Below are 20616 nucleotides of genomic sequence, written 5' to 3' on the forward strand. Positions count from 1 at the left end.
CTGGAGTTGTACTAGAGAGTCAGTTTTTCTCAAGAGTGAATTGAAAACTAAATTCTGAGAAATGAATTATGTTTATTTTCCTTGGTGTTATCTGAAAACTCTGTATTCTGAAATTTCAGCATACTAAAGTTTGAATTAGGAACAAAAAGTAGTTTATATTTTATTGCTTTTATTAGAATTAATGCCTGAAATACTTTTAGAATTTAAGCCCTTGATATGAGTTCATTTTAATTTCATTGTACTTTAGTGTGCTGTGTAACACACTTATTTACTAGTAGTAAACTTGGCAAACTTTGCTATCACTGCATGCAACAGCATGATTTTGTTACTAGGAAAAATGGCTTTTTGTGAGCGTAATATTTTAGAATGTTTTGCTTAATGCCGTCTCTTAAATTGTGCATGTGATTATTATATTTTATCAGGCCAATCTTTCTGCATCAAATTTGAAGAAGATTTCTAAACAGAAGGAAATATTAACAAAAGAGTTAGAGACTTTTAAACGTGTAAAACAAGCTTTAGAACATCTACTTAGAATGACAGAATACGAACAAGTAAGGTGTCAAAACTAAGCACTCATTTAACAATGATAGTTCTCACTCAAAGGATAGATTATTTCTCAAACTGTAGAAGTTAATATGTTGGTATATTTGAAATAGAAATACTTAATTGAATTTTTGTTTGAAATTGGTATCAACTAACCCTTGTTTGTAATGTTTCATAAATAGTTTTACATGAAAACAGCATGTTATTTATAGGAAATATAAATATTTTTATTTTGTATCTCAGAAGTTTCCATAATTTGTTATACTTCATTTAGCTGTCAAAATAAAATAAAACTCTTAGAATTTAAGCTCTACGTTATTGTATTTATTCATATGTATATTCTATTTTTAATAGCTTTATTGAGATATAATTCATATAATGTAATTCACCCATTTAAAGTGTACAATTCAGTGGTTTTAGTATATTCAGAGTTGTGCAACCATCACCATAATTTTAGAGCATTTTCATCCCTCCCAGAAAGCACTCCCATACTTTTTAGCAGTGACCTCCCATTTCTCTTATCTCCCCCAGCACTAGGCAACCACTAATCTACTTTTTGTCTCAGTGGATTTGTCTATTCTGGACATTCATGTAAATGGAATAATCTGTGGTCTTTTCAATTGTGGACTTTTTTTACTTAGCATAATGTAAATATTTCAAGATCCATCTGTGTTGTAGAGTGTAGCAGTATTTCATGCCTTTTTGTTGACAAATAGTTCCATTATTTAGCTATTCATTTTATTTATACAGACATCACTTGATGGAAATTGGGTTGTTTCAACTTTCTGGCTATTTCTGGTAATGCTGCTATCTACTAAAATGATTATTTACTATCACCAAATGGGATTTATTCCAGGAATACAAGGGAGGCTCAACATATGAAAATCAATCAATGTAATACATCACATAACTAGAATAAAGGGAAAAAGCCCACACAGTTATCTCAATAGATGCAGAAAAGGTATTTGGCAAAATCTAGTACCCTTTCATGATAAAAACACTCAGAAACCTGGGAATAGAAGGAAACTTTCTCAACATGATAAAGGCTATTTATGAAAAACCCTCAGCTAACATTATATTGAGTGGTGAAAGATGTAAAACCCTTTCTTTAAGATGAGGAACAAGACAAGAATGCCTGCTTTCACCACTGCTATTCAGTGTTGTACTAGAAGTTCTTGCCAGAGTAATTAGGCAAGAAAAAGAAAGAAAGATAACAAAATTTGAAAAGAAGAAGTGAAATTATTTCTGTTTGCAGATAGCATGGTCTTATGTGTAGAAAATCCAAAGTAATCCACAGGAAAACTACCACAGCTAATAAATGATTTTAGCAAAGCGGGAAGGTACAAGATCAACACACAAAAACTAATTGTGTTTCTATGCACTAGCAATGAACAATCCAAAGAGAAAATTAAGTAAACAATTCTATTTATAATAGCATCTAAAAGAATAAAATATCTAGAAATAAATTTAACCAGTGGTATAAAAGACTTGTACACTGAAAACTACAAAACACTGCTGAAAGAAATTAATGACCTAAATAAATGGCAAGATTATCTTATGTTCATGGATTAGAAAACTTAATATCAAGATGTCAGTATTACCCAAAGCAATCTACAAACTCAGTGCAATCCCTGTCAAAATCCCAGAAGGCATTTTTGTAGAAATGGAAAAGCTGATCCTCAAATTTATATAGAATTGCAAGGGACTCCAAAAGCCAAAACAATTTTGAAAAATAAGAACAGAGTTGGAGGACTCATACTTTCTGATTTCATATTGTAGTACAAAACCACAGCAGTCAAAACAGTATGGTACTGGCATTAAGATAGACATATAGACTGTGACAGATTGAATTATGTAGACATGTTTACAAGTTCTTAATTCAGATATGTTCTTAATCTTAATCCATATTCCTGTGGGTATGAACCCATTGTTGTTGAAGATAGTTGTTATTAGTTAAGGTGTGACCCAACTGAATGAGGGTCAGTCTTAATTGGGATTGCCAGAGACCCTATAAAGAGAAAGCCAGAGGAAAAAGCTGGAAATCAGTGGAAACCAGATCAGAGACAAAGGAGAAGACGTTATCCTGTGACATGAGGCAGAGATACAAGCCAAGGAACCCCAAGGATTACAACAAGCTAGCACCAAAACACTAACCTTTGAGTGGAGCATATGGTTTTGCCAATGCCTTGATTTTGAACTTCTAGCCTCAAAAACCATGAGCTAATAAATGCTTGCTAGTTAAGCCAACCCATTGTGTGTTATTTGTTATAGCAGCCTGGCAAACTAATACATAGACCAATGGAGCAGATTTGAAAATCCAGAAATAGACCAACATATTTATGGCCAATTGATTTTTGGCAAGACTGCCAAGTACATACAATGAGATGAGCTTAGTCTCTTCAACAAATGGTGCTGGGAAGACTGGATATCCATATACAAAAGAGTGAAATTAGACCCCTACCTCACACCATATATTAAAATTACCTCAAAATGGATCAAGGACCTAAATACAAGAACTAAAATTATAAAACTTTTAGAAGATAACATAGGGCAAGTTTTAATTACCTGGGATTTGGTAATGGATTCTTAGCTATGACATCAAAAGCACAAGCAACGAAAGAAACAATAGATAAATTCAGCTTCATCAAAATTAAAAACTTTTGTACATCAAAGGACATTAAGTGGAAAGACAGCCTACAGAATAGGAGAAAATAGATGCAAACCATATATCAGATATGGGCTTAATATCCAGAATATATACAGAACTTTTACCACAAAACAACAAAAAGATATACAACCCAATATAAAAATGGCAAAGGGCATGATTAGACATTTTTCCAAAGAGGATATACGAGTGGCCAAAAAGCTCATAAAAAGATACTCAACATTATTAGCCATTAGGGGAATGCAAATCAAAATCACAATGAGATACACTTCACACTCTCAAGCATGGCTATTATTGAAACACACACACACACACACACACACACACACAACAGAAAAGAACAAATGTTGGAGAAGATGCAGAGAAATTGGAAATTAATACATTTTTGGTGAGAATGTAAAATGGTATAGCCACTGTGGAAAGCAATATGGTGATTCCTTAAAAAGTTACGTGTAGAATTATCATATCCAGCAATTCCACTTCTAGGTATATATCCAAAGAAAGTGAAAACAGGGCCTCAAACACATACTTGTACACCAATGTTTATAGTAGCATTATTCACAATAGCCAAAAAGTGGAAACAACCTAAGTGTCCATTAACAGATGAAAGTACACAATGGATATTACTCAGCCGTAAGAAAGAATGGAGTCGTAAGACATGCTGCAACATAGAAGACCCTTGGAAACCTTATGCTTTGTAAAATAAGATAGGTAAAGACAAATATTGTATGGTGTCACTTATAAGAGATGTCTAGAAATAGCAAATCTACAGAGACAAAAAGTAAATTAGAGGTTGCCAGGGGATGAGGGGAGGAGTGAGGGGCAGTGTATTTTTGGTAGATATGGAGTTATGTAAGTAAAATTAATTTAAAAAAATAGTGCTGCTTTGAACATTTCATTTTCAAGTTGTGGTATGGACAAATATTTTCATTTCTCTTGTGTTGTATATACCTAGGAGTGGAATTGCTGGGCTATGTATATTCTTTAAATGCACACATACACATGCTAACACACATGTAATTTGCCTCTGATCTAGGACAAAGTTCTCTACCTTTTTCCCTGTTTCTACACAGTTCATATGCATAATACAATTTCAGCCCATCTCTTCAAACGGGGAGAAGTGGGATAAGAGGATACCGCCTCATTATTGGGCAAAACTGATTTAGAGCTTCTGCTCAAATATAAAAAGAAAACTAAAGCTTAACTTTATGGACAGGTGGTCAGGTATACTATATTGTCATTTTTAAATATTTAGAAAGAATAAGTTATTATTTTTCTTCTTTACTGTTTCTCATCTGTTGAATAAAGAAATTATGCAAGATCAAGTTTCTTAATTTGGCATTCTTACTCTGGGGTCTGTGAATCCCCTGAAATTTTATACAAAATATTGTATGCATTGACTGGAGACTAGAATTCTACATTGGTATTATTTATTTCTTTGTGATTATTACTTCTTTTGAGTCTTAGGACAAATGTACTTGAGGAAATTAATGTTTGTAATAGGCTGAGAAGTCGAGCCCATAACAAAGTCACCTAAGTTATTCCAATGACTACTTTGTTGTTCTTTCCTACATTTTCTTAGGATTGTAAAAATTGCCTAAGTTGGATAACAGTTCTTGTAATTACAAAATTCCATGACCATTATAGAAGATTTAGGAAAGTGAAGAAATAAGAAGTCCCTTGACATGTGAAAAGTCGCTATTAAGCACTATTAATTTTGTGTCATATACTTTTCCAGTTTTTTGTTCTGTTACTGTACATGTGTTATTTGCATGTGTATGTGTGTATGTTGTTTTAGAAAAATAGTTGTCATACTCTTCTCATTGTTTTGGAATCTGACTTTTGTGCTTAACACTATCATCAATATTTTCTCATATATTAAATATTTTTTCAATAGGAGAGATTCTTAACCTGATCTCTGTGGATCCTTGCAGAGCTCGAGGATGGGCTTCATGGGGTCCATGAGCCCTCTGAACTTGTATTTACAGTTTTGTATGATATGCTCAGGCATATGTGCTTTAGGGTGAAGGGATTCATAGTTTTTCAGATTTTTCAAGTAGGAGTAGAAAGGATCCCCCCAAATCAATAAACATTCCTCTACTGTCTCATTAAGAATGACCACATAGAATTCTGTTACAAATTTGCAGTAATTCTTGAACAAATTTCTTATTTCTGGAATTTAGGCTGTTTATAATTTTTGCCTATTCATGAACAGCACTGAATTGACCTTCCTTTGTATACAGGATTTTTGTGTTTTATGTGTCATTTGCTTATGTTTTTTATGCATTCTTTAGAGATTAATTTAGTAAATTAAATGATTTCATAAATTGTAGACCAAAATGGTTTCAATCACTTAGTCAAAAAGCCTTCTGATGGTTAACTTTTTAAAAAAATCTGAACTGTGCAAATTAGTTGTCCATAGTAATTTCTTGAGTGATATTTAGTCCACTCTATCTTTTAAAGTAGAGAAATACAATTTGTGAACATTGGTTTCTAACATCTGTTATTTTCACAGATAGGGGATACTTTACCCAGCATGTTGTTAGAGAAGCTAAAAGATAATGAAACTGAGAATATTGTAAGTCCTTTTTTGCATTTTGTGGCCATTCTTTCTGACATTTTGTTTTTGTTTGTATGCTGCTTGGTTTTATGAAATTAGCAAATATTACCCAGTTTGATATTTCTAATTCTTGTATTTTATTTGCTAAAGAATCTTAAGAAGAAGGTACTTGAAAAGGAGACCTATATCCAAGAACTTTCTTATTTGTTTCAGAATGAAAAGGTAAGAAAATTATGAGCTTTTAAACTCAATTCATTATTTTTTCTTTAATATTGATTCCCCCTTCCCCTTCTTCCCATTTCTATCTGGCTCCCATATCCTCAGAAATAAACACAAAAGTTTCTTGAAATCCTAGATTATTTTGGTATTTTGCAAGTTTTATGTATCAAATATAACATCTTAATTTTAAAAAGTTTTTTTAGATTTTATGGTGTTTCAGTGAAGGTACTTTACATAAATCACTGTAAGTTAGGAACTATGTGTAAGTTTGTATTGATTTCAATTTGGGGATAGATTAAGTAATTTTGGTGTTTGTAGACACATTTTAGACATATCTGTAATTGTTCTTAGGAGGATAGATTGTGTGATGGTTAAGTTCATGCATCAACTTGGCTAGGTTTTGGTGTCCAGTTGTTTGTTCAGGCAAGCACTGGCCTGATTGTTACCGTGAGGATATTTCATGGATTTAAATCATCAATAAGTTGATTGCATCTATGGCTGATTACGTCTACAATCAACAAAGGAGATTGCCTTCAGCAATTGTATGACAAAAATCTCATTGAATCTGTTGAAGGCCTTAAAGGGAAGCTTGATGGTTTCAACATCAGAAGGAAGAATTTCCAACTCTACTTGAGCCAGCCAGCTTCTCCTGGGGAAATCGTGGAAACCTTCATCAGAGTTCTCAGCTTGTGGCCTGCCCTATGGAATTCAAGACTTGTCAGTCCCCACAGTTGCATGAGCTGATTCCTATAACAAAACCTAAGTTTTAGATGTAATACATTTGTAATAGGAGGGGGCAGTTTATGTGAACTGGTACTCTGCTTTTTATCAGCTTTTTAAATCATGGTTAGTTAAGTAGGAGTAAAGTTAAAGGATTTTTTGGAGACATAAAATAACACATTTTTTGTTTGTTTTCTTTTCTCTGTTATAGGCAAATGCTTTGAAAGCAAACCGTTTTTCACAATCAGTAAAAGTTGTGCATGAACGACTACAGCTCCAAATTCATAAAAAGGAAACAGAGAATGATAAGTTAAAAGAAAATATAAAGGTTGTAGATATTTATCCAAATATTTTTATAGTTTAAAGTACAGAATTAATGCAAGGTTATAAAGCCATTCATTAATTCTGGAGTGTGGTGCTTTTGAAGGAATTCAATTTAAGTGTTGCTATGGGAAATTACATATTTAATGCGAACCTTAAGATTTCTGACCCAGGTAAAGGTTTGGGTTCAAATCCCAATATAAAAATGCTGTCTCTTTTTAATAACAATCTAGGAAGGATTTGTAGAGCTTGAATTACTTGAAAAATCCTTTTCTATTACTTAGTTAAGTGCTTATTATGGAAAATTTGTAAAATGTAGAAAATATAGAGGAGAAAATAAAAATAAATATATAATAGTTTGGCATATATTATTCCAGTCTTTTTTCTACATCTATACATACATACATACTTTCACAAATATTTAAAAATATAAGCATAAATGCTTTTTTGTTGTTATGAATATCTATAATTTTAAAATCAGTTATCCTAGCTTTGGCATTTAGATAATCAAATAATTCACTTTTTATATCAGTTTTTAGCAGTATTATTAAAGGGAATATTTTGGTTTAGACTGAGTTGTTTAAATATTCTTTTAGAAGTCTCAGTTACTTTAAGATAAGAATTTTAGGCTGCTATAATATACACACAAGCTGACTGGATCTGCTGTCATTATTTTTGCCAAGGGAAAAGATGTTCCTGCTTTCAGAGGTGATGTGTACAGAGACTCCAATCCCTTTGAATGTAAGGATGTCTAAATTAGATTTCTGTTTGCTTTTGTACTTCTGAAACATAGCAGACATCTACAACCTATGGCACATGTATCAAGACTGAACTTGGGTGGTTATTTTTTTCAATGACGAAAAGTTTGTGTCCATCAAGAGAACACTAGGCAGGCTTATTGAGAATCTAAATTTTGTCCTTTGTCTCCCTAAATGTTCTTTTAAACACCTTCCTCCTTAAGTTCCCTGTGTCCTTTGACTTTAGTGTCCTAGGGCACTGCAGAAGAACTAGAGTTGGTACTGCATTCCTCTGTCGTGGTGAATATAACAAAGAGGAACACGTGATTTAATATATCAGATAATCATCTACTACAATTTATCTTTGTTATATATATTTACTTATGTTTTAAAACAGCAGTTGGGAAAATTTTTGAGAATATTTTCTTCCCCTTAAAACTAAAATATTAAATAATTTTTAGAGGTAGGTTTAACAGAGTTACTTTTTATATCCATAATAATTTAGAGAAAGGACATAAAGCTAAAATCGTAAGACTTTGCCAGGACATTCTCTTGTCTTAGGCTTTGAGTTCAAATTATTTTTTTTAAATGTTGCTGTTTAGGAATGATTAAAAGAAGTTGCACTAGGATACCGATTTTTCTATATTCTCTGACACACAAGTTTGGAATTTAAGGCATTAAGTAATTGGGGATCAGAATTCAGTTCTTTGGTTTAGGTTTAAAAGATATATATTTTTTAAGTACAAATACAATGAGCTTAGTTTAGCCTCATAAATCTCAGTTTTTTACTATTGTTAAGTCCTTCATTGTGTTGGGTCTTTAAAACTTTTTAATTTCATTGTAATTCTCTGAGATCTATCCCAAACAAACATACAGTTCTTTGAACCCATTTTTCTTTCTCTTTCTAGATCTTTGTAATATTAGAGTTAGCATATTTTTGTATTTTTAGAGGAGATAAATAATTATTATTATTATATGCAACATAGTTATTTCTTTGGAAATAGTAAAAGGCAAGTAGTTGACTTTATATATGTGACCATTCATTTGGTGAGACTGTTAGAGGTTATTTATTCTGGAAAGTATAAAAATAATTTGATCGGAGAGAACCTAAGATGGCAGCTAGGAGAGACAGGGCAAAAAAACACCTCCGTGAAAAATACTAGATAAAAGCCAGAAAGTGACCCAGAACACCAGTTCCAGTGATGCACCAGCTGAACAAGGTCTGCTAAATCCACAGGGACTGTGCAGTTGCTGAAACTGGGAGTCTACGTTCTGAACGAGTGAGTAAGCCTGCTGAATATCTGGCAGCCATGCTGCGGCGTGGGGAATCCATGGGTTTGCATTTGGAGGCTGACTGTTTCTTTTTTTAAAAAACCCAAAAGCGGCTGCAGATACGGCAGCAACAACTGCACAGTGAAGCATGGCAGGAACGGGCCGTGTGAGTGCCTCAATATCTGGTGCAGAAGATAGCCTTTCACGCACCAGCTGCTAATTGTCTTGGAGCGAGGAATGCAGAGGTGAGCCAAAAGGGGAAAAAACCACAGCCATCTTCCTGGCGGGCAGGGAACACTCCTGCCTGGCACCGGAGCCACAGCCCAGAACTGCGCCAAAAAACCCAGTGTGATGGGAAGTGTTTCCAGCAACACGCACACATGCCACAGTATCAGTCATGAACAGTAGCTTTTCATGCACCCACAGCTAATTGTCGTGGAGCTGGGAAGCGGACCTGTGCAAAGAGGGGGAAATTAACACACCCCATACAGCCATCCTTACAGCAGGCTGGGAACGCATCTACACGGCCCAGCGGCCCAGAACTTCCCTTGAGGGAAGGCTCTCACTTGTGATGTAGCACAACCTTCCCTGAGCAGAGGCCCTAGAAAGGCACGGCTTGGAAGAGGGGCCCACTCAGAAATCCCAGGGACCATACGCTAATACCACGGACTTGTGGGTCAGTGGCAGAGACAGTCTGTGGCGAGACTGAAATGAAGATTTACACTCTTGCAACGGCCTTAAATCTCCAGGAACACCTGGGAAGTTTGATTATTAAAGCTGCCCTCCCTCCCTAACGGCTCAGACACAAACACCCCACATTCAGGGCGGACAGCACCAACAACACATTCAAACTTGGTGCACCAGTTGGACCCCACGAGAATCAGACCCATACACACCACAAAGACAAAGTTGGGGAGAACTGACTTGAGGGGAATAGGTGACTCACGGATGCCATCTGCTGGTTAGTTAAAGTGTACTCCACCAAGCTGTAGATCTGACAAATTAGAGATTAGGCTTTGAATAATCCTACATATCCTAAAAGAACCTTACCAAGTAAAGCAAATGCCAAGAGCCCCAAAACAGAAAAATTTAAAGCATATGAAAAAAACAGATGATATGGATAACCCAAACCCAAACACCCAAATCAAAGATCAGAGAAGAGACAGTACTTGGAGCAATTAATCAAAGAGCTAAAGACAAACAGCAAGAGCATGGCACAGGATATAAAGGACATGAAGAAGACCCTAGACGAGCATAAAGAAGAAATTGCAAGAGTAAATAAAAAAATAGATGGTCTTATGGAAATAAAAGAAACTGTTGACCAAATTAAAAAGATTCTGGATACTCATAGTACAAGACTAGAGGAAGCTGAACAATGAATCAGCTACCTCAAGGGCCGCAGAACGGAAAATGAAAGAACAAAAGAAAGAACAGGGAAAAAAATTAAAAAAATCGAAATGGACCTCAGGAATATGATAGATAAAATAAAACATCCAAATATGAGACTCATTGGTGTCCCAGAAGGGGAAGAGAAGGGTGAAGATCTAGGAAGAGTATTCAAAGAAATTGTTGGGGAAAACTTCCCAAACCTTCTACACAATATAAATACATAAAGCATAAATGCCCAGCGAGCTCCAAATAGAATAAATCCAAATAAACCCACTCCAAGACATATTCTGATCAGACTGTCAAATACTGAGGATACGGAGCAAGTTCTGAAAGCAGCAAGAGAAAAGCAATTCACCACATACAAAGGAAATAACATAAGACTAAGTAGTGACTACTCAGTGGCCACCATGGAGGTGAGAAGGCGGTGGCATGACATATTTAAAATTCTGAGAGAGAAAAATTTCCAACCAAGAATACTTTATCCAGCAAAGCTCTCCTTCAGATTTGAGGGAGAGCTTAAATTTTTCACAGACAAACAAATCCTGAGAGATTTTGCTAATGAAAGATCTGCCCTATTTCAGATACTAAAGGAGCCCTACTGACAGAGAAACAAAAAAAAGGAGAGAGAAATACGGAGAAAGTTTCAGTACTAAAGAGACTCAATATTGGTTCATTAAAGGACAATAAGAGAGAGAGGGAAGAAATATATCTTGACAAACATAAACCAAAGGATAGGATGGCTGATTCAAGAAATGCCTTCACAGTAATAACATTGAATGTAAATGGATTAAACTCCCCAATTGAAAGATATAGATTGGCAGAATGTATCAAAAAATATGAACCATCAATATGTTGCATACAAGAGACTCATCTTAGACACAGGAACACCAAGAAATTGAAAGTGAAAGGATGGAAAAAATGTTTCATGCAAGCTACAGCCAAAAGAAAGCAGGAGTAGCAATATTAATCTCAGATAAAATAGAGTTTAAATGCAAAGAAAGCCACTACATACTAATAAAAGGGGCAATTCAACAAGAAGAAATAACAATCATAAATGTTTATGCACCCAATCATGGTGCCACAAAATACATGAGACAAACACTGGCAAAACTAAAGGAAGCAATGGATGTTTACACAATAAGGGGGGAGACTTCAACACATCACTCTCTTCTATAGGTAGATCAACCAGACAGAAGATCAATAAGGAAAATGAAAACCTAAACAATCAGATAAATGAATTTGATTTAACAGACATATATAGAACATTACATCCCAAATCACAGGATACACATTATTCTCTAGTGATCATGGGACTTTCTCCAGAAGAGACCATATGCTGAGACATAAAACATGCCTCAATAAATTAAAAAAATTGAAATTATTCAAAGTACGTTCTCTGACCACAATGGAATGCAATTAGAAGTCAATAACCATTAGAGACTTAGAAAATTCACAAACGCCTGGAGGTTAAACAACACACTCCTAAAGTAAATGGTTTATAATGTAGAATGTAGGGGAACTAGCGATAGAGAGCAATTGGTGAAGGGGGAACAATAACCCAATAAGAACAGGTATGCTATTGTGGGTAAAAATGTTCTGGGAATGCCCAGGAATGACTATGGTTTGTTAATTTCTGATGGGTATGGTAGGAACAAGTTGACAGAAATGTTGCTGTATTGGGTTATTTTCTTGGGGTAGAGTAGGAACTCCCTTGTTATGGTTAGTTTGAAATGTTTTTTTTTTTTTTAATTGTATGTGTTTTTTTTATTTTTATTTTTTTGATATAGTTGGTTTAAAAAAAAAGTTAATTTAAAAAAAATATGAAAAAAATATGCAGAGCCCCCTTGAGGAGCTGGTGGAGAATGCAAGGGTGTTGGCCCCCCTCCCCCACCTTGATGGTTGTGGGTGTGCTCACAGACATAGGGGACTGGTGGTTTGATGAGCTGAGCCCTCTACCACAGGACTTGCCCTTGGGAAGACTGTTGCTGCAAAGGAGAGGCTAGGCCTCCCTATAATTGTGCCTAAGAGCCTCCTCCCAGATGCCTCTTTGTTGCTCAGATGTGGCCCTCTCTCTCTAGCTAAGCCAACTTGGCAGGTGAAATCACTGCCCTCCCCACTACGTGGGATCAGACACCCAGGGGAGTGAATCTCCCTGGCAACGTGGAATATGACTCCCAGGGAGGAATGTAAACCTGGCATCATGGGATGGAGAACATCTTCTTGACCAAAAGGGGGATGTGAAAGGAAATGAAATAAGCTACAGTGGCAGAGAGATTCCAAAAGGAGCCGAGAGGTCACTCTGGCGGGCACTCTTACACACATATAGACAACCCTTTTTAGGTTCTAGTGAATTGGAGTAGCTAGCAGTAAATACCTGAAACTATCAAACTACAATCCAGGACCCATGAATCTTGTAGACAATTGTATAAAAATATAGCTTATGAGGGGTGACAATGTGATTGGGAAAGCCATATGGACCACACTCCCCTTTATCTTGTTTATAGATGGATGAGTAGAAAAAAGGGGGAAGGAAAAAAAAAGTACCTAGTGTTCTTTTTCACTTTGTTCTTTTTGACTTTAATTTTTATTCTTATTATTTTTGTGTGTGTGGTAATGAAAATGTCAAAAATTAATTTTGGTGATGAAGGCAGAACTATATAATGGTATTGTAAACAATTGAATGTATGCTTTGTTTTGTATGACTGCATGGTATGTGAATATATTTCAATAAATATGAATAAAAAAATAATTTGATCATTTTAATACACTCCCTAACAGTGATTAAGTGTGGGTTTGATTTGATAAATCTAGTGAGGAAGTCTTGCCTGTAACTTTGTTCAAAAAAATTTTTTGGTTCACCTTTGGAGTTTTAAATAGAAGGCTTTTTGTTTCTTTGTCTTTTTAACTTAAGTATAGTAACTGTGATTCTTGGTGTGATGTTGACACCCTGTGGTTTTTTAAAGGAATGACAGTTGTAATCCTGTGGGGGTCTTACTTTCTCTTGTATAGACTTACATTTCTCCTATTTGTTCTCCCTCAACTACTTATTAAAACATTTAGTGGGATTTTTTAGTTTAAGATATATTTTTAAAGACAATTTAAGAATATCTTGCTGCTTCTACCTCGTCACTCTCCAAAGAGAGCAAACCTTTAAATCTTGTTTAAGATGTACTTTTTAATCTCAATTTTAGTGAAAGTTATGAAGCAGTCTTTGTTGACCATATAGTTAAGTAGAAAAGCCCCATCTTTTACTGTGATCCCTTTGAATCTTTTTATTTTTATGAATATGACTGTATGAGAAATGGGAGACAAACCTAAATTTTTTAATAATTTCAAATTCTTTTCAATGTTATACAACTTTTAAAAATGTAAATGTGTTGAAGAAGTGTCTTAAGTACTTTGAAATAAAAACATGAGAGTTACCCTACTAAATCATATATAACATGTACTCAGCATAATACTCTAATTCTCATGTCACCAAAAGTTATGTCAAGGAGTTGATTAAACACAACAGATAGGAGCATGTCCTCAAACATCTTTACCCTTATTAACTTATGGATCTGATAGTCATTAATTTATCTAAGCCTGTATTTGGTCTTTGAGTAATGAGTTCCACAAATTTGCTACTCAGGAGTAAAGCATGCCCCCTAATTCTAGTAAATTAAAGTTAAGTAAACAAGTATGTTCATTTCATCTATCTTTCATGATCCATCTCCTTTAAGACTTTATCTTCCTGAGCTAGAGTCCTGACGTATTTGGGGAGCTACCAATTTCCATGAACTTTGTGTGTTTCTTGTTTAGGTTATCTTCAGCTCAATTATGTTGTTTTTTTTTTTTTTTTTTAATCTGCAGTAACTAGTACTATGTGTAATATTCTGGAATTGATCTTAAAAAAAAAACAATTACAAAAAAAAAGTTTTAAGAAAATTAGTGTTTGTACCATAATCACCGATACTAATATCTTTAATAATAGTAGTGTTAGTTTTAAGTTGACATATATTTTAAATCTGCATTCAATAACTGGTTACAAATAAGCATTTGCAAAGTCACATTTCTTTACTGTTTTGCTTTTTATTAATCTTATTAATAAAATGATTAATGATAACATCTGTGGAAGATTTTAATAATATTTTTACAATGTTTACATAAATACTGGATTTCTAAAATAATTTAATTGTTGCTAATTTTTTTAGAGCTTAGAAAAGAAGGTAGCTGAATGGAACTTGCAATTGAAAAAGAATAAACATGAGGCCGTTGTAGTGAAAGAATCAAGTAAGCAGAAAGCCATAGCTCTAAAAAAGGCATCTAAAGTTTACAAACAAAGGCTTGAACATTTTACGGGAGACATTGAAAACATTACTTCCCAAATTAGAGACCAGGTAAGTATATACATTCTTTTTCAAAGATTTATTTTTTATATTTAGATATGTACTTAATTTATGTAGTTAATGTCGCATTCCTCGATATAATAAATTTATTCTGTTAATACTGATACTAGAGAAACTTTCTGTATACTTTTTGCTTTAGTCTTTTATTTGAAAAGATGACATAAAATGTCAAATTTTCACATTGAATTTTATCAACATTTCCATTGGAACATTACTTAAAGGAGACGTTAAGTTGTATTCCACACAAAAAAAATTTTTAAAGGCATCTATGGTCAACTAACTAAGAGTAGCAGTCATACTTAATCCCTCTTGTAAATTTATATTGTACGTTAGCATATTAAAGGCCCTGAGAAGGCCTTCAGTAATGCAGTGGAATTAACTGTGTTGAACTCAGAGTTTCCCACACTTATTTAACCACAGAACTCTTTTCTTTTAACCACAAAACAACTCTTGGAACTGATTCTGAGGAACACCAGTTCGGGAAATGCTGATTTATGTTATTAGACCATATGATTTTATTCAGTAATTTACTTAATTTAATCTCTGTAATGCATTTAAAACCATACGCTGACGTAAAGCCACCATATGAAACACATCTTTGGCTAGTACAAAGTTGAAAAATGGACTCAGTGCTTTGTTGTTTTTAACAAATTATTATACTTATTCAATTACCAAGTAAAAAGTATTTACTCTTTTTAATGTCCTCACTGGTATCCCACCTCTTAAAAGCTTATGTTAAGGCTTATAGAATTATTAGAGGCATTTAGAAAAGAAAATAGACTTGTATTAAAGGTTGTGCAAACAAAACAACTTAATATTTTATATACTTAACTGTTAACATTTTTAGCAGTCTAATATTTAACCTACATCCAGAAAAATTTAACTCAGTAAAATAATTGTGGACTAGTTTCAAAGTCTAGAACGTCTTAGACCTGGTTGAATACTTGAGAACATTCTTGAGTAATGAAAATGAATGGAGTCAGTAATATTCTTGGGGTTTTCCTATTTAAATAACATCATCCATGCCCTAGACCATAGTATAGAAAGGCTCTGATGCTCGTTAAACTTGTGACTTTAGGTAAGTTGTTTAACCTCTCTAAGCTTCAATTTCCTTATCTATAAAATGGGGATTATAAAACTATCTGAATCATATGATTTTAGGGAGGAATAAATGAGAAATTCTAAGTTAAGCATAGTATGGAGCCATATTGCATTTTTGCCATGCTGACTTCCTTCCTATTTCTAAATGCATGGGGTTTGTTGGTTTTGCTGTTTTGTTTGTTTACCTTTGCCTCTGGATGGAATATTCTTCCTGGGTTCATAGTAGTTGGTTCTTTTTTTAATCATAAAAATCAAAGACATTTTTATCATGTCTTTTCTATTGACATCTCAGAGAGACCCTCCCTGACACTTTGTTTGAAGTAGGCCTACAACAGTTAATCAAATGGTCATATCAATGTCTCAGATTTTCTTCACAGCATTTATTATAATCTGAAATTATCTTATTTATTTATTAGTTTATTTCGTTTTTTAAAAACTGTTTCCCTCTACTAGAATATAAGCCCCTGGAGTAAGGAGCTTGCTTATTCTATTCACCACTGAATGCCATTGTTTAAAACCATGTCTTAAGTCCAAATATATGGGCAGTTCAACAGCATGAAAGTCAAATAATAGCTCAATAAAATGTCATCTCATATCTGCACAATACCTAAAGTTTACTGCAGAGAAGTCAAGGAGAATGAGGACTTGGAAGGGTCCATGGTCTTTGGTAATTAGAATGTTACTAGTTACCAGTTCAGGTGCAGTTTAAATGCAATGGAATGAAAAAGAAGGGATTTTTTGCTTTGTGTCTGCATGTTTATTAGAACAGATGAAAGAAGAAATGGAGATTTTGAAAATGCTGGGGAGATCCTGGCATTTAGTGTCCAGGGACTAGGGATGTTGAATGTCTTACAACAAGAACAGTCTTGCACACTGAAGAATTATCCCATTTCCTTCTTTGAAAATTGGACAGATTATAATTTTGCTTCTGGTTGCTTGGATGTGCCATTTCCTTCAAGCAAAGAGAAAAGATAGGCTACCTCAAAATTCCCCTTCAGGAAGGTGCTTCTGTCACACACTAGTTCCTGTGGTCTAAGAATGTCATACTAATTAACTATGTAATAATTACATATCTTTGGCTATAATCCCCTGGAAAAGTAGTATATAAATTCTTTTTTTAAAAATAAGATTTCTGAATATTTCAATTTACATTATAATTTACTCAATTTGCACTTCATAATGTATATTAAAGTTCATTTTACATAAAATATGAAAACAATACTAGACTTCCTTCAATATATTAGAAATATCTCTGTGAAAAATGTAAACAATGGTACATAGTAAGTAGATGCTTAACGAATATTTGTTCAGTGAATGAATGAATAGTTGAAAGAAAGAAGAAAGCACCCAATAAATATTAACTGTTGTCATTTACTACTTCTTAGTCTTCTGATTGGTAGTTACTGGCACTGTTGCCATTCCAGACGAGTCCATTTTTCTGTAGAATGTAGCCAAGGGATGCAGTGGCCATAGCTCATTAGGTGGATCCACAAAGGGTAGACTCATTTCGCATTTATTGCCTGCTATGTACCAGACACCGTTCAAGGCCCTAGAAATACAGCAATGAACAAAATGGACAAAAATCCCTATCTCATGGGGTTTGTGTGCAAAATGAATAAGCCACCACTGCCACTTTGATCTCTGCTGGCAGTTACTGTTTGAAGACTGACAGGGTTGACCTCTACAAAACAGAGCTTGGCAACATAACAAAGATGAAAAAAGGCACTATTATTAAATGCTATGGCATTGTGGAATTGGGGTTGGTTTATTTGTATATTGAGGCCTTCTTTCTCCTCTGATGCTTATGTGTTTGAGAGCATCTTCTGTATACAGAATGCAAAATGAAAAGTTCAGTAAATAGCAAGGGAATTATCTTCATTAATATGAAGCATTGTTTGAAAATGGTTGCTGAAACAGCCTTTAAAATGTTAAATTGGAACTGCCAATACATGCATATAAAATAATAGTAATATAGGTGTTTTATTAAAGTTTACTTTAAAACTTTCCTGTTTTCAGAGTTGTACACTGGAAGTTTCTTATAATAAAATTCCATACTTTATAGAATGAGTGTTTTCTTGTTTGTAATGCATTTGAGTTTAGGGCCCTGAGCAAAACAAAAATGTTCTTAAATTACAAGATGACTATTTTATGTATTTTTTAGGAAGCCAAGTTATCTGAAATAATTTCAACTTCCAATGCCTGGAAAAGTCATTATGAAAAAATTGTAATAGAAAAAACAGAATTGGAAGTTCAGATTGAAACACTGAAGAAGTAAGGAAAAAAACTTAAGAATCTTTCTGTTGTTTAGTAAGAAGTGCTTTCAGTTGTCCCCTCTTCCCTTTCAGTGGTTTGTGTTTTCATTCTTCTGGTTAACATGTGGTAAAGATGTTGTCAATACCATTTGATATTTTTGTTATTTACAATTATGTAAACTTTTTGGCTCTACTTCATTATAAAAATAGAGCAGAAATGATTACCCATTAAAAGTGCATTAGGGTTCACATTTTGAAATTTTGAACTTACAGGTTTTGGTATTTGAATATATGTCATCTAGTGTTTGTAGCAAACCTTAATACTAACTGTCTTAAAGTGGAATTTATTTTTCTCTATTAAGCAAGAACACCTACAAATGAGAATATATAACAAAGTTGATAATGTAATGAATAAATGCTTTCAAAATTCTAAAATGTGTTCCCTAAGTGCCTTAAAATGCATAATGAAGATGATAAATGAGTAAAAATACATTTATTTTATGCTTTGAAGTTTATTATTGATAAATGAGCTCTGAAAATTAATAATGAACCCTGAATATTTGCTTTTTTAATGTCTTATGTTTTATATATCCTCTTCAGTTTTATCATTGAAGACTAGGATATATCACTTGCTTTTAAAGATTGTTATTGCCTGCCTCTCTTGACCCTAAAACTGTGTGTATATGCGTGCACGTGTGAGTGAGAGAGAGTGACAGACAGATTTGTATGCCTGTGGATGATAGTTTAGAGGCTTTATTGAATAGCAAAGAGAATGTTGTATAATTTTTCATTGACATTATCAATGGGTAATGGTTCCTAATCCCAGATAACACCAGTTTGCTTAAGCTGATTTGGGATGTATCATGCACTACTAAAATATGGGCAAAGGAAATGATGGAGAATGAGGGCTGAAATGAAAGTAGAAAGAGAAAAGCAAGATGCTCAGGTTGTGAGAATAGCTAGAGACTACCAGCAGCTGATTTGGCTGTTACTCTGGGAGTAACCTCATAAATTACTTCTTTTTCTATTACCCTTGTTCTATTAGTTCTATTACCTTTTTGGATGTTCTTCATTTAAAACAGTGTACTCTATTAAAATGATTTCTTAAGCATTTAAAATGTGTTTGAATAAAAAGTTCTATGACTTTTATAAAATATATGATTTATTACCTAAAGGCAAATCATTAATCTTTTGGAAGATCTGAAGAAAATGGAAGACTATGGAAAAAATTCATGTGAAGAAATTCTTAGAAACCTTCATTCCATTGAATGTGAAAATGAAACTCTTAATCTTGAGAATACAAAATTAAAGGTAGCATATATGTGTGTATGTATGTATTATGTACTGTGTAATGACAATTTAGTAGAAGTATCATGAAGTAGCAGCATATTTAAAATGTTCTTGCTTCATTTTGTACTTTATGTTTCTCAGGGTAGTAGAGTATCATTATAATAGGTAACTTCTAAAGCTATCTAATCTATATATTTGTATATATATTTTTAAATTTATATACACGTGTATATATTTTTAAATCTTTGTAGCTATATACATAGATACATGTTAAAAATTTTTCAGCTCTGAAGATTTATGAGGTTGAAAACTGATTGTTAAAAAAACTTTACTGTCCAATTTTAGCCTTTAAGTGAATTATTGAAAATTTTTTTTAATGTATAAGATTATTTCTAGGTGTCATGGTTACGATAGGATATACCCTCAGGCCTGGTCTGTTTGAAAGCAGAAAGTATGTTGTTGGCTGCTTCATAACCAGAAAGAATTTTCCAACTTAGTCAGCCCCAAAGGGTGATTAGTTTGCATGTTTAACAGAGAAGGGATGTGGAAGAAACTTTTACAATTTCTGAGAAAAAAGATACTTGAGTTCTCAGTAAATCAGAGAAATATATGTAACTAGATGATACTTAACTAAAGATGATGGCACCATTTTCAGTTCCATGATACTACTTTTGGAGGGCATGAAATAGAAGACAGAAGAAACATGAAATAAAATGTGTGTTCACAGGATAAATAACAGTGTCAGTGGCATAGAGAATATTTTAGAGAAACTTGTAAAATAAGCTTCTAACATTGTTTTGCTGTGTTTATAACAGTTTGATTTTATCACTGCATTTAGACTTCACTAAAAAATGCACATTTATTCTGTGTACTAAGAAGTCTTTATTGTAGATAGTTTATATGGTACTTGAGAGAAAAGTTATCTTTAATGTTAAAAAAGTAAGACTTCCATTTTTTAAAAGTTAAGTTTCTTTTTTGCATTAGAAATTTATTAATGTCTTTTTCTTGGGAAAATTATTTCACTTGTTTAAAATGATGTTGACATTATGTAAAAGTTACAGTGAACTGATTTTTATTAATTTATTTATGAAAAAATATAGAAATTTAAAAAGTTAATCACCAAAGAAAATCATTTTAACAAAATGATGGCATTCCAGGC

At 33.5% G+C, this 20616-nt stretch overlaps 1 protein-coding gene across 8 annotated transcripts in view; it reads left to right on the forward strand.

Annotated features, from left to right (window-relative positions):
• ODF2L (outer dense fiber of sperm tails 2 like) overlaps nt 1-20616 on the forward strand; it is a 65015-nt gene that overhangs the window by 15180 nt on the left and 29219 nt on the right. For 6 of the 8 annotated variants that reach the window (XR_005215322.1, XR_005215323.1, XM_037826732.1 and 3 more), the window contains exons 4-10: nt 423-551; nt 5724-5786; nt 5919-5990; nt 6919-7035; nt 14620-14805; nt 18077-18186; nt 19343-19478. Coding sequence is in view for 6 of the 8 variants with exons in the window: in XM_037826732.1 (XP_037682660.1) it covers nt 423-551; nt 5724-5786; nt 5919-5990; nt 6919-7035; nt 14620-14805; nt 18077-18186; nt 19343-19478 (813 nt within the window). In the remaining 2 variants the exon portion in view is untranslated. The remainder of the gene's footprint in view (nt 1-422; nt 552-5723; nt 5787-5918; nt 5991-6918; nt 7036-14619; nt 14806-18076; nt 18187-19342; nt 19479-20616) is intronic. The other 2 variants (XM_037826734.1, XM_037826737.1) reach the window with 1 other exon arrangement.

Source organism: Choloepus didactylus, chromosome 2, assembly GCF_015220235.1.
Source record: "Choloepus didactylus isolate mChoDid1 chromosome 2, mChoDid1.pri, whole genome shotgun sequence".
NCBI lineage: Eukaryota > Metazoa > Chordata > Mammalia > Pilosa > Megalonychidae > Choloepus > Choloepus didactylus.